The 14,322-nt window shown below is 50.2% G+C and overlaps 1 protein-coding gene across 1 annotated transcript; it reads right to left on the bottom strand.

Moving 5' to 3' along the window:
• Positions 1-10,494: 10,494 nt before the first annotated feature.
• Positions 10,495-12,230, bottom strand: LOC144164758 (uncharacterized). The gene is made up of 3 exons (XM_077695043.1): positions 12,201-12,230; positions 11,379-11,570; positions 10,495-10,818 (listed from the first exon to the last, which is right to left on the bottom strand). The coding sequence occupies exons 1-3, from the start codon at positions 12,228-12,230 to the stop codon at positions 10,495-10,497; spliced, it is 546 nt and encodes a 181-aa protein (XP_077551169.1).
• Positions 12,231-14,322: the final 2,092 nt, after the last annotated feature.

Raw genomic sequence — 14,322 nt, 5'->3', positions numbered from 1 at the left:
ATTAAAGCGCTTTTTCATGAAGACGTATTGACACGGAGAAACTGATTCTCGTTGTATGCATACAAGCTACGTGTTAGGGCGTTTTAAATGTCTTCCGCTTTGCTCACTATTCATTTATATGCTGATATTCTAGAAACGTAAAGTCCATATTTGGTAAACCCAATGCTACGCTATTTTACAAAGCCACAGCAATTACCTGGCAAAATGCGACACTGCTGGACCTCATGTCGATTTGGGGCTGAAGTACGCCTTTAGGCCCAAAAATGTACAATTAAAAAATCCACTGGCTGCTCGCTGGGGAGAGACGGTCTTGGCGCTACTTTGCTGCTTCTACGGCACACAGGTAGACTAGAAGGAACTCAGTGCGGTGACTGAAAGCCCGCCCGACAGCGAGCGCTTATAAAGCCTCAGCCGTGAGGGTGATTCCTCTGTACGAGAATATTCCGCAACTCCTCCCAGTGGCTTTTCTTCTCGCATTTCCCTCGGTTTTGCTGTTTATTGCTGCACTGCCTCTCGCCTAAACATTGCAACCTGTGTCCTCGCCTTGCAACCACGGCGAGAAATTAAGAACGTAGCGAAAAGGATGCTGCTGCGTGCGTGTAACTGGCCCCTTCTTGGTTGCATCGTCACTTTCACGCCGACTCTCACGCCACGAGAAGAGGGACGCCTTTATTGCTGTATCTTGTGTGTCCAGTTTTTAGTCATTTTATTAATGTGTTTTTTGTCATTTATTAACAAACACAGCCACACGTACACACGCGCGCACGCACGAACACGCACACGCGCACGCACACGCACCCACACGCGCACACACCTACCCACGCACGCCCACACACGCGTACACACACACGCACACACGCACACACGCGCACACAGGCATACGCGTGCACACAAACACACGCACACACACCCACACACACGCGCGTACACACACACGCACACACACCCACACACACACACGCGCATGCATACACACACGCACGCACACACATGCACACACACACACGCACACACGCACACACACACGCACACACACCCACACACACACACTCACGCACACACATACACACACGCACGCACGCACACGCGCACACACACACAGGCACACACACCCACACACACGCGCACACATACACACGCGCATGCACAAACGCGCGCGTGCACACACACGCACACACGCACACACGCGCACACACGCGCACACACGCGCACACATGCATACGCGTGCACACACACACGCACACACACACATACCCACACACTCGCGCGTACACACACACGCGCGCACACACGCATACACGCGCACACACACACGCACACTCACCCACGCACACACGCGCATACATACACACACGCACGCAAACACATGCACACACACACGCACACACGCGCACACACACACGCACACACGCGCACACACACACGCACACACGCCCACACACTCACGCGCACACACCCACCCACGCACGCACACACACACGACACGCGCACACACGCACACGCGCATACATACACACACGCGCGCACACACACGCGCACACGCATGCACACACACACACACGCACACGCACACACACCCACACCCACGCGCGCACACTCACACGCGCACACACCCACCCACGCACAGACACGTGCGCACGCACACATGCACACGCGCACACACGCATACGTGTGCACACTCACACCCACACGCGCGTACACACCCATACCCACACCCACACACGCGCATACATACACACACGCACGCACACACATGCACACACACACGCACACACGCGCACACACGCGCATACACACACGCACACACACCCACACACTCACGCGCACACATACACACACGCACGCACGCACACCCTCACATACAGACGTACACACGCGCACACATGCACACGCACACACACACACACAGGCACACACACCCACACACAACACATGCGCACGCACGCGCACGCACACACAGAAGCACAGGCACACGCGCACACAAACACACGCACACGCACACGCACACACACCGACACACCCGCAAACACACCCGCGCGCGCGCAGACGAACCGATGCAGCCTGTCCAGACATAGAAAGGAAAAGCTACCAAATTCGAGTTGTATTCAGCGTTCCACTCAGAGTGTCCCAGAAAGACAGCCAGTTGGATGTTTCAAGAGTGCGCACATATTCAAGAGCCTCGACTGTGAGGGCATTGATGCGTGCTTTGAGGGAGCGATAGCGCTTATTATTTCGCTTCCATCGTGCATAAGCGCACGGCGCTGATCCGAAAGTCGTGAGAGATGTGCATCAACTACCGGACGTGTGTCGGAGAGAGTAATAAGCTTGGTGTGGTGTCGAGAGGCGTCAAGAATTGTGAATTCCAGGTACTTAAATCAGATATCACAGCCGTATCGATTGAGTCCCGGAAACCATTCCAATTAGTAAGGCGAGCACTCCTCGGTGACGGAATCGAAGCCCCATTCAAGGGTACAGTTGTGGGAATAATGTGGTGATCACTGCCTAGAGAATTATCTTGGACCTCCCATATACCTAAAGGTAAGCCTATTGCCCAAGTGAGATCGGGAACCGGATCTCTTTGGCAGCTATTGCCTTGCCGTGTGGGGCTGGTTAGGTCTTTAGGCAGAGAGAATCGGAGTTGCTGAGTGACCCGCCTTAAAAGTTGGCCTGATGGTGAGGTGTAGGTGTAGAGCCAATCGGGATGTGGAGCGTTAAAATCCCCAGCCAAAAGAACAACATGATTGCGGTAGGAGCGGAGGAGCTTACCTACCCACCCCAAAGCGGGTATCGCCTTAGGAAGCCAATACGAATTCATGACAACTAGTGGTGCAGAGCATCCAGGAAATTGAATGAGAGTAAGGACCGATTTCGACGTGGTCGAGTTGTATGCGGAAATATCTACCTGGTGAGTTGGTAATGTGCGGAGAACATATGTCACAACATAGGTACGAGGACTGGGATCACGGCGAGTCGGTATACTGGGTTGTATGAATGAATCGTACCCTGCAATGTTGTATACACCGTGGGTTTCCTGAAGGAGTATGATAGATGGAGGGTGTGGGAGGGATTGAAGGTAAAGCCTAAAAGCGGAGATTTTACGGCGGGGTCCGCGACAGTTCCATTGCACTATAAGTAGCGGAGCCATATCCAGTTAACAGTATTTGTCGAGTCCGTAGATTGATCGAAAGTCACGTACCCAGTTCCTGATAGTGAATTCCGGGCGGCAAGTCCAAGGCCGCGTAGCTAAGCGCGGGACGTGACAAGCTGCTGAAGGAGTTCATGTTGACGCCGGAAATGTTGCTCTTGTGCTTGGTAGTGCTTTTCTTGTGGTTCAAGCAGCGGTTGAAACAGTTGATGAAGCAGCTGTGCCAGGCCCGTTGGTTGCATGGCTGCCGTAGCGGAAACCTCCTTTGCAGGTGGTCGCCCGGATGGCGGCTGTTCCTGCCATGCAGCGCGGAGTTGCTTGAGGAGGGCGTTATGCCGCACTTCCGTTTCTTCGAGTCGTCGTCGAACGTCGTCTACTTGTTGCGCGAGCTTTTCCAACTCGGCTTGAATAGTGGTGGGGCCCTTCAGTGGAGGTTGTTCCTTTGCAGCACTAGTTGATGTCTTTGCAGTCTCTTGGAGCTGGCTGGGTGTTGTGGCCGCCGCGGCGTAGGAGACGTGCTGTTTACGCTCAACATGCTCCGGTTGCAAGTAGCTCGAACGTTGTTGCTGTCCATGTATTTCGCCATTTGCTGACGATGGCAGCGCTGTAGTGGTACGCTCTTGCGAGGCATGATCTAATAACTCCGCATCGCATTGTCCGGGTGTTCTGCTGCAGCCCGGTGATCGAAGGTGACCGTATCAGTTCCCCTGGGTCTGTGATCGGGGGCGGCGTTTTACGGGGAGTTCCGCATCAGCCTTAATTTTAGTAGGACATTTTGGGTCGGTAGCCACATGTCCCTGCTTCTTGGAGTTGCGGCAGGTCACTATATTTTCTTCCTTACATTTAGTTGCGGCATCCGTATCGTTTCCATGATTCTTGTCGCATATGTCGCATACTGCCTGGCGAGGGCACACGTCTTTCTTGTGACCGAATCGGTGGCAGCGACTGCAGATGACCGATTTGGGTTCGTAGAGCGTGACTCGGGAAATGCGGCCGTAGTAAATCACAGATCTTGTGGGCGTCGTCCCTCAAACGTCAACAGGCATGCCCCAGGGCTGCCCATTGGACGAGCGTTAAGGGCTCTCTGACGGTTGCAGGACAACGCCGCCTTGAGTTCAGCCTTGCTTTTTATGCAGTCGATGTTATAGATCATTCCATGGCACATATCTCCTCCGGGAGCCTGGTACATTTGCCCAGCGATCTTCTTACCCCAAATTTCAAGGTTCGTCAGTTTGTGTAGGGCATCGGCTCGTTTTTTGCCATGGACCAGCACCGTGATTGTGTTCGACGCAGGATGAACTCTGTACGTGATGGGTTTTGTAATTTTCTCTGCGGGTGCTGCGGAGATGGGGCGATGTGGGGGTCCTTAGTTGGTATAGTGCTGAGATCCCCGTGGGCGCGCGGGTGTATGACGAGGACATACGTTTCCACGGGAGGTTCTGAACTGGGATTTAGTTGTTTACGCTTACGTCGTTATTGAACCTGGTAGGCTCCTTCGGTGTCAACACCATTACCATCGCAAATGTTAGAATCGGTTGCAGACCAGTCCGCCTGTGATGCAGTGGTGGTCACAGCGCTATTGGGATGTGCACTAGTGGCTGCGATGGTTGGGTCAGGCGCTGTAACCTCATGGCCACAGTCCTCGGCGGGATATTTTGTCACGTACGTTTCCATGCCGTCTTCGTCACTATGGATGGAAGATTCATTTTCTTGAGCCGAATGCGTCAAGAGGTCGTGGAGCGTCTTCTCAACGTTGTACTGCTGTCTGAGGGGCTCGAAGAGCGTCGGCTGTCGTGGCAGTTGCGGCGAGTGCTGCGACTCCTCCCATAGCATTGCTTCGTTTTCCTCGAGCGTTCGCGTCGATGCTGGTGGTTGGTGGCTTTTAGATGCGAAGCATCTCATGGTCGGGGCTATGTCCGTTCCTCTGACGTGCGGCGTCCACACCCCGCTGCGCATGCTCGGCTTGCTGAACGCCCGGTGGTGTCTTACCCTTTAATGGCTCCTGGAGCGACAGTGTTGCCGGTGTCTTCCTCGGCCGGCACGAGACAAGCACGCTTCCCCTTTAAGGGCTCCTGGAGCGACAGTGTTGCCGGTGTTTTCCTGGGCCGGCACGAGACGAGCACGCTTCACGCGCCTTTGACGTTTCATCGTCGTCGGCGGCGGCGTGCGTCGGCGGGTCTCGGTGGGCCGTGATTACACGCAGCCCACAACCATCCGGGGAACGTGCATCGACCTCATCTTCAGCAACTTTAGGGTTCATCCCTAAACCGCCACGATGCTTCGCATCCTCATCAGGGTTCCCCACGGCAAGATGGTGTAATTTTTCCTTCTGGGTCCTTCGCGGCAAGCCTAGAGGCTTGCGCCAAGAGTTGCTGCGAGATTGGCACGCGCTTGCCGTTCTTGTTGCTGTGGTAATCGCGGTGGCATTTCTGCTTGAATCTGCGTCGCTTGTTGTGGTTTTGTGGTTTGTAGTCATCAGATGGCGGTAGTGTCGGCGCAACCTGGCCGGCGGTCGTCCCCGGGGGTTTCCTGGTGTAGGCTTAGCGAAGCCGTCGCCGACGGCGAAAGGGTGCCTGTAAAATGGCCTTGGAACACGGTACCTTGTTGAATGTCACGTCGATAGGCTCCTGGAGCAACAGCGAAAAGGATGACCTCGTAGCACTCGAAGCACAGACGTGAAGAGAGCTCTTGATGGGCGATAAAAAGCAGAGCTTCGGGACATGCGTCCATCCACACTGGGCACAGCAGTGCCCCCTCCCTAGCCATCGTGATGTGACAGCTGGGGCTACACCACCGCGTCACACAAGCGCCGACACCGAAACAATTCGGCATGGGAGCTTAGTGATTCAAATTTATACCGACTTAAAGGAGTACTGACACGAAATTTTCATGTTGCGTTTTTTTCGCTGCTATGCGTGCCTACCAGCCCACTAATCATAGAATGACAGATTAAACGGTCGAGCGCCGCGTAAACATTCATTTACGGCGTCGTTTATTCGTGCCAGTTTCGGTTTCGACAAAAAAACGCCGAGCGGCCGCCATGACAGGATGTATCACATGGCGTCACCATTCTTGCCGTATCGCTGCCTCTCTGGAAGCGCGCGCGAGCGAGCGCACGCGCGCGCCCAGACCGGCCGAGGTCTTCGCTGTCCCCACAGGCCCGGGCAGCATGACGTCAGTCCCAAAACCATGACGTGTACACACGCCGGAGCAGCGCGCGCCAACCACAGCCAGCGCGTCGGCTTCGTCACGGGAGCCCCGACGTCGGCAGTTTGGGGCAAATAGCAGATGATGTCACGTCGGCCCGCTCTGGGCTTTCTCGTGCGGGCGAAGATTAAAATGGATTTTAAATATGTTTCGCTGAACGGTTGCTGTTGGAACTTGCTGGGAGATATCTCCCGATAAAAAGGAACCGTTTTACATTGTTATCTCAGCTTTGAAATTTCGTGTCAGTACTCCTTTCAACTACTTAGTCTAGTAAGTTTGATAATATCGAGAAAGCCGAGGGAACTTTTATAATCGCTTGCTGTTAGTACCAGTTGCTCCTTTCGCCTTTTGTCATACTTCTTAAAACACAGCTAAATTGGTATTCACGAATTCACAAAACGGAGTCCCATTCGTGGCAAGCGGTGCACAAAAGGGGGCGTTTCTCTAGCGGCCAGATTGTCTGTATGTTGTCCCGACATTTAGTTTTACCGCCCTGCAAACCAATTCTAACGTACCTCTGCAATACGTTAGCTTAATTCCGTCGGGTCCGGGTTACCCTGGAGGTGCTGTCGAACAAATTAATCAAGCCGTGAGAAGGCAGCGCGCAATGCACCCGAAGCTGTTCCAAAACAGGCCCAAAACAACCGTAGCTCCAGCAGACGACAAAGTCGTACCGCCGACGCCACCGCCAGCCAGCAGGCACTTCCGCGCGGGGAACTTTGGGTAAATTCGCCGTGCCATCCACAGTGCGCTCCGTGAGTGAAACCCTCCGGCTACCTTCCCCGCTGTCGCCGCCTCCGCCGCATTGGGAGTTTGCTGTCCCGCACGTCACAAAAGGACCATTGACTGGTATAGCTAGCAAGCTTTGGTTTAAAAAGAGACAGAGGTATGTTTAAAAAATTAAATATTGATGAAACAAGGATGGAAGAGGGCTTTCGGCGAAATGAGGTATAGGTGTAGAAGAACCTACCACCGCAAAACCACCAGGCCCACTGAGGGCCGGGCGGACTGGGGCATTTTTTTAAATCTCCCATCCCATTGTGTAAGTGAGTCGATTAAACTTATTGCACTTTCGACGTAGAATGGGGAGTACTAGCCATGCCGGAGCGTAAGCGGGGAGGTGTAGAAAAACCATGCTTCTCTCTCCTGGTTGGGCTAAAAAACCCCGCGATGAGAAGTTTCATCTTGTCCACTGCAGACAAGTAAAATTTAGGGGACTGGTGTCATCGAAGGTCTCCAAATTCAGGCTAGCAGCTCTTCACAGTGCGAGTCATAATGTCCAACTTGGAGAAAATTTAAGCCCAACTGTGTTTAATATTGCAAATTTTTATCGTCTCTGCTCAGATTTCCCTTTATTTTGACAATATGTGCATATGGTGCTCCTGTCGTAAGGCGGGTACTGCGTGCAAGGCTTGAAAGGGTCATTGACTCAATGGTAATGTTGATAGCAGTACGAGGCCTACAAATTCTGAGAAGTGTGGTCCCGTTGGATTCACGAGGCGTGGTCTCTCCCGGTATGCCCTAGCAGTCTCAGGTGGTCCTCTACCGCATGTGGAAAGAATCACACACATTTAAAGAGTTCTGTTCAACAAGAACATGTAATATTCAGCACACATACAACACTTGAGTGAAAAATTCGAGGCATTTGCAAGTATTTTGTATCATTTCTATCAGCGTTGGAGGATGATCAGTGGCGTTTCTGATTAGGCTCTACAACGCACTATGTGAGCGACCGCTCCGCTACAGCTTGCTGGCCCTCGAGCCATCTTTCAAAAACTAACACATGGCTTTTAGAGGGCCTGCAAGCCAACGTGATCCGTGTGGGTCTCAGGGTATCTGGAGCTCCTAAACGCTTGTCCCTATGGTTGCTTTTTGCCAACTGTTTCCTGGAAGCAAGGGGTTCTTTGTGCGTGCTTGCTGTTTGTGACAAGGTCATCCCGACATCCCCTGCTTACGCGGTATTTTACCGCCGGGGCACCACGGCCCAGCAATATTTACCATACCACCACGAACGGTATTTACCATTTCAGGCAACAAGAGCAAATATACGTTACCGGCCGGTTTGGAATGTAATGTCTGAACTTGCGTTTTTACCTGCTGGAAAACGGTAGACATGGGTGGACGCAACGAAGGTTCGTAGTTGGTGCAATAATGGAAAAGGTAGTGATTGCACATTGAATAAAAAAGATGCCGTACAGCGCTTGTAACAGCCAAACGGCTGGAAAAACAGGTGACAGGACAAAGAGAATAAAAGTAACGGGATTGAGTTGAAAAGACATTAGGAATATTTTCGAGCGAATGGGAATCGAGGGCAGGGCACATAAAATTCGGGTCGGTTCATATGCCCTTACGCGATTCGAGAACATCTTGTGAATGTGTTGTCGTCGCCTGCCAGTTCGAAAAAGTGAAAAGTGGGGGTACACACATTGCTCGATGCACAATAGGTTGGGTGTTAGTCGGCATGCCGGTAACTCAAATTGAGAGAAATTCACGTCAAGTCGATATAAAGACGTAACAACATACTCAGTCAGTTGGTTTGGGCGAGTGACGAACTTCACTCACATAGAAGCTCAAGGCCGTTTCAAAAATTTTAATGTGGCTGAAACTTCGACATACCCACCAAGAAATGTCTCGTGTGTACTTACGGGGTTTGGTGAATGACCATGACACCCCTCGTCAAACGCCCACGGTCGACTCACCAATTCAAATTGGCTGCAATGTCAACGTAACGAAACGAAATGTTCGCACATTCTCTTTTAAAGACTGCTCAGTGACGACGACAACTGCCATCATCAGCTCAGGGCGCATACAACGATTCCCACTGGTTATGACATCAGTACGTTCTCACTCAAAGAACCACTATGCGAGGCAAAATTCAACATTAGTGCTTTTGTATTCAACACTCATAAGAGGTGCTTAGGTGTCCTCTGACCGTGCCTCGTACGTATTTGTCATTGCGCCATAAATATACTTGACCATGCATCGCTCATAACACTCACAGAACTTCTATGCAATAACCGGTAATAAAATGCACAAATTGTGCACCAAAAGGGGGGAAGAAGGGGAAGTGACATTAGCCAAGTATCCAAAGCCACAAACTTATTATTGCTTGTTCTCTTCAACGGGCAGTACAGATTATGCAATGAAGTGGTAATGCAGACATTGACAACATTATTACGCTCGCACTGCGTCTGCAATAGATTTGGGGCGTCGGCAAGGTTTTTGCGTTTTTGCTGCAATGGAGCGGGCGACAGGAAAGCACACAACTTAAGTCGAGTGTATACAGCGCGCAGTCCGCGCTGCCTTCGAGAGTAGAGAGGGCTCTGTATCCCAGGAGACTTCAATCCAAGTGCTTTCTCAATAGAGGAACCATTCCCTCTTGCTACTCCGCCCGCGTGCTCCCGGTTTGGGCACTGTCCGCCAGCTCTCGCTCCCCCCCCCCTGCCCTTCTCTGATGAGCTGCCCAACTAGACCGTTATAAAGGCGGTGTTGCTCCTGGTAACATCAAGCCCTAGTGGCGGCGTTGGCATTCGAGCATATTTTGAGCGTCTGTTCATTGTTTGTCACCGTCGATGCGTTCTATAAAGTGAAGCGTGCAGGAAAAGAGCAGGAAAAGATTACAGAATATGTTTTACATCGAGGGTATGCTGATAATGCTGACAAAGGAAGGAGCGACATGCTTACGTTATCTTAACAATCGACGAATGTATGTTTCTTTAAAATGTTTATTTGGTTTCGTAAATTGCCAGCCATTGAACATCCTTAGAACTGTAGATTTTTTTTCGGTCTCACTACTTGATTTTAGAAGGCATAGTTCTTATTAAGTATTGATACATATGAAAAAAAGCAGGTGCATCGTTCAAACAAAGTAATATAGGCTGTGTTTTGCTGTTTTACCCAGTTTTAGCGTATGCATGATGCTCTGAAAACATAACTGTCATGTTCTTGATAATGCATGGATTCGTAACTTTCTGTATCAAAGGTTAACGCTATACTAGCGAGTGAAAACTCTAAAGAAATAAGACTGCAGGTCCAAAATAACTGAAACCAGGAATTATTTATTTTCAAAACCATGGATGGTACAACCCTTGCGCTTTTGTAAACGCTTGTAGTTTCCGTAACTATATTGGCAGTACTATCTTTTAGCCGGCCCAGGGGCCCTGGCCGCCGAAGCCACCACCAGCCGTGTACGGAGAGGAGTAGCGGCCACCACCGGCTGGACGAGGGTTGGAGTTGAAGACGGCGTCGGCGCTCGCTCCGGGCAGCGTTCCGGGTTCGTTGGTGTCGACCTGGGCGCGGAATCCGCCGGCGTCGGCGACGTAGTTGACGCGGCGAAAGAGGCCGCTGGCGTCCGTGTAGCCGAACGAGCCGGTCTTGGCGTTGCTGGCGTCTCCTTGCTCCTTGTGGTACGTCTTGGTGCCGAACTCGTCTACGTTGTCGTAGCCGAAGCTGTACGGCTGCGGGGGCTGTGTAGGAAGAAAACAGAAATGGGGGCGTATACTAAGACAGACGGGAAATGGTGGTTGGGTTGAAATGCAGCGTGAATGCTCGGTTTCAATATTTGCTTTCACCGTTATAACACACACGATGAAAGTCAAACTACTGCCTAGCATTATAGAATGAAAGGAGGGATGTTCAAAGCATAAGATCGGGTGTTGTCTTGGGGTTAGTGACATGATTGGCTTATGTACACGGTGCATAATGCGTGTTTCGAACGGTCTGTAAGGTTTTAGTGGGATTTTTGAAAATGGTTACCTTTAGATAACGGCACTGCTCTGTGTTAGTCATAGAAAGAATTTTAACATTTCATTTCTACTTTGCGCTGCGGATTCGTAGGGCTACTTACTGAGCAAAGGAGTCAAATACTTCCCCATATTTTACTCTACTTGTCATTTTATCTCAGTGGTTGAGAGTTAAATCTAAATTTTTCTTCGACATCATTTTGCTACAATTAAGACAACGTGTTCTGACATGCAGGTTTCGTTTCCTCTATTTGCAAGGACAAAAATTTCGATGGAAAACTCACATAATACTGTTCTTGGCGTGCGAACCCGTTCGTTGCTGCTGCGAAGGACGGCCCGAAGCCGCCTCCAAAGCCGCCCCCGAATCCACTGCCGTATCCGCCACCATATCCACCGCCGAGTCCTCTGCCGAAGTTGCTGCCGAAGCCAAACTGGCCTCCCGCAAAAGCCGCGGGTAGTATGCAGATCATCAATGCCTGCATTGGATGTCAGCGCGCGAGTGGTACTCTCAGCAGCTTCCTTAGATTCATCTCACCCAGTGCGTTCTGTAATACCTCTTTTGTAAAATTAATAATTTTAAAATATTTTATATAATTTAGACTTGATATTCATGGCTTTCTGAACTGTCAGAAGAAAATAGATTTCGCTAAAAGTGTCTTTTTGATGGCGCGTAGATTTTTCTTTTACATTTTTTGCTATTATAGGCAATATAGTGAGCGGAACCTGCTGCCAGAGAAGGGTATTGTTTACAGTAGTGAACGATCTGGATTTGGTCATATTTCCTCAGTATTTGTAATAAGAACGTTGCAATTGTATGGTACAGTTCTTTACTGAGAAAAACAGAACACGCTAATTAAAGCAGTTGCCTGTAACATATTGTACAAGGTAGTAAGAACAACGTTTTATAAAAGCGATTTTTTATGAATACATACTGACACGGAGCAACTGATTCTCGTTGTATAATACGATTAATATGCGCGTTCCGAACGTTTTGAGTATGGCTACCGCTTTGCTTACTATACCTTTATCGGCTTATATTCTTGAAATGTAAAATCAATTTAGAGTAAAGCCAATGTCACGCTACTTCCCAAAGCCACACAACGTACCTGACAAAACGCGACACTGGTGGACCTCATGTCGATTTGGGGCTAAAGTACGCCTTTAGGACCCAAATGTACACTAAAAAATCCACTGGCTGCTCGCTGGCGAGAGACGGTCTTGGCGCTACTTTGCTGCTTCGACGGCACACAGGTAGACTAGAAGGAACTCAGAGCTGTGACGTAAAGCCCGCCAGACAGCGAGCGCTTATAAAGCCTTAACCGTGAGGATGACTCCTGTGTACGAGAATATTCCGCAACTCCTCCCAGTGGCTTTTATTTTCGCATTTCCCCCGGTTTTGCTGTTTACTGCTGCACTGCCTTTCCAACAATCGTTGAAACCTGCATCCTGGCCTTGCTACCACGAAGGATAAAAATTAAGACCGGAACGAGAAGAATGCTGCTGCGTGCGCGTAACTGGCCACTTCTTGGTTGCATCGTCACTCTCGCGACGACTCTCACGCCACGATGGGAGGGACGCCTTTATTGCTGTAACTATCTGTTGTCTCCAGTGTTTTTGTCGTTTTCCTAACGTCCTGTTTCGCAGCAAAGTTACATACTCTTCGTTTTTGCCGTTCCAAAATGCGAAGCTTTGTAGTTGCGGAACGTGATGGCCATCTTGAAAAGTATTAGTTTCAAGGGTGTACCAAGGGAGCTGTATTGTTTGGTAAAACAATTAAAAACATTGTCTGCACACATTCACCCCCACATTTATTTGGTACACTTAAACCTGGATGTAACGAACGTCTATGTTACGACTTCCTCGATTTAATGAAGTTTTTCAATTCCCCAAGTTCAGCTCCATTGCAGTCCATATGTTTGGGACCTTTATGTAACCAAAGCGTTGCCAGAGTTAACCTTGATGTAACGAATTTGCTACGCTGCTCAGTTATTGTTCTTTGGCACTTTTGTTTTGAACAGTATGTTGGAGAAATGCAGGAATTTAGCGAGTTTCCCCCGCACCGCGAACTACCGCGCGCTTTATCGTCTGAGTGCGGTGTCGGTTCGAGACTTTTGAGGTGCTAGTCCTGCCTGTAGGCGTGTAGTCGCGCGTCTACACTGCTTTCTGTGGTGTCGGTTCGTAGGTGCTGATTCCTGCTGCCAGAAAAAGAAAAGTTTTTTTTTCTTTCAAAGAGAATCCGACAATTTTAAAAGCCGTCTCCGCCGGCGAGAAATAAGAACGTCATCGCCGGGTACACTCAACAATTTTGAATGCAGAGAAAAGAGCATTAAGTTCGCGAAAAGGCGCCTTTTAAGCATAAGTTTGGTTCTTGAAACTGGTTAAGGCACGGAAAAGCGTCAAAAGGCAAAAGTGATACTTGAGTTACGTTCGTAGGTACAGGGGTAAGTAAGCGTGCTGGTTTGCAGCGCTGTGTAGTTCCTAAGATGGTGCGAAAGCGGCAGGCGAAAATCACGCAATTTTAGATGCAAAGCATCTCTTGCTCTCGGCTCCGTCGTCCGTCGTGCGTCCATCCAACGGGCCAGGAAGACACCAGCAACAATGCTGCTCCAGGAGCCCTTTAAGGGGAAGCGTGCTTGTCTCGTGCCGGCCCAGGGAGACACCGGTAACACTGTCGCTCCAGGGGCCACTAAAGGGTAAGACACCACCGGGCGTTCAGCAAGCCGAGCATGTGCAGTGGAGGCGTGGACGGCGCAACAACGACAAGGGAGGGACATAGCCCGGTCGCATCTAATAAAATTACACCATCTTCCCGTCGGGGAACCCTGAGTAGTATGCGAAACAGCCATGGGCTCAACGCAATTTCCCATTTCAAAGTTACGGTAAGTGAAAAGTGTGGTAGTTACCATGGAAACCAAACTGTAAATACAACGGTGGCTACGTACGTCAATCTAACGAAAACGACGAACTGAAAACTAATGGGCACTTGAATCGATGCCATGGCTGCTTTGCATACTACTCATGGTTCCCCTACGGGAAGGTGGTGTCATTTTTTCCACTGTGAAGCAAGTTCTTCAAGGGTGAGATCACCGTAACTGATGTCTAGCATTTTGCTTTTGTTTCTGCTTCACTCACGCGAGCCTTAACTCGAAACCTGCACGTAACGAAAGCCTGCATGTAAGGAAAAAATGCGAATTTTTGTCAACTTTGTCATATTTAGGTTTAACTGTA

This window comes from Haemaphysalis longicornis, unplaced genomic scaffold (assembly GCF_048455015.1).
Source record: "Haemaphysalis longicornis isolate Haplotype H1 unplaced genomic scaffold, Haemaphysalis longicornis Haplotype H1 scaffold_138, whole genome shotgun sequence".
In the NCBI taxonomy this organism is placed as follows: Eukaryota; Metazoa; Arthropoda; class Arachnida; order Ixodida; family Ixodidae; genus Haemaphysalis; species Haemaphysalis longicornis.
This window is presented reverse-complemented; position numbering and strand designations above follow the sequence as displayed.

Coding starts and splice junctions, on each gene's coding strand:
- LOC144164758 (XM_077695043.1), bottom strand. CDS start 12,230: ATGAGGTCCACCAGTGTCGCGTTTTGTCAG. Junction 11,571..12,200: donor CCAGTGTCGCGTTTTGTCAG/GTACGTTGTGTG, acceptor CATCCAATGCAG/GCATTGATGATCTGCATACT. Junction 10,819..11,378: donor CACGCCAAGAACAGTATTAT/GTGAGTTTTCCA, acceptor CTTCCTACACAG/CCCCCGCAGCCGTACAGCTT.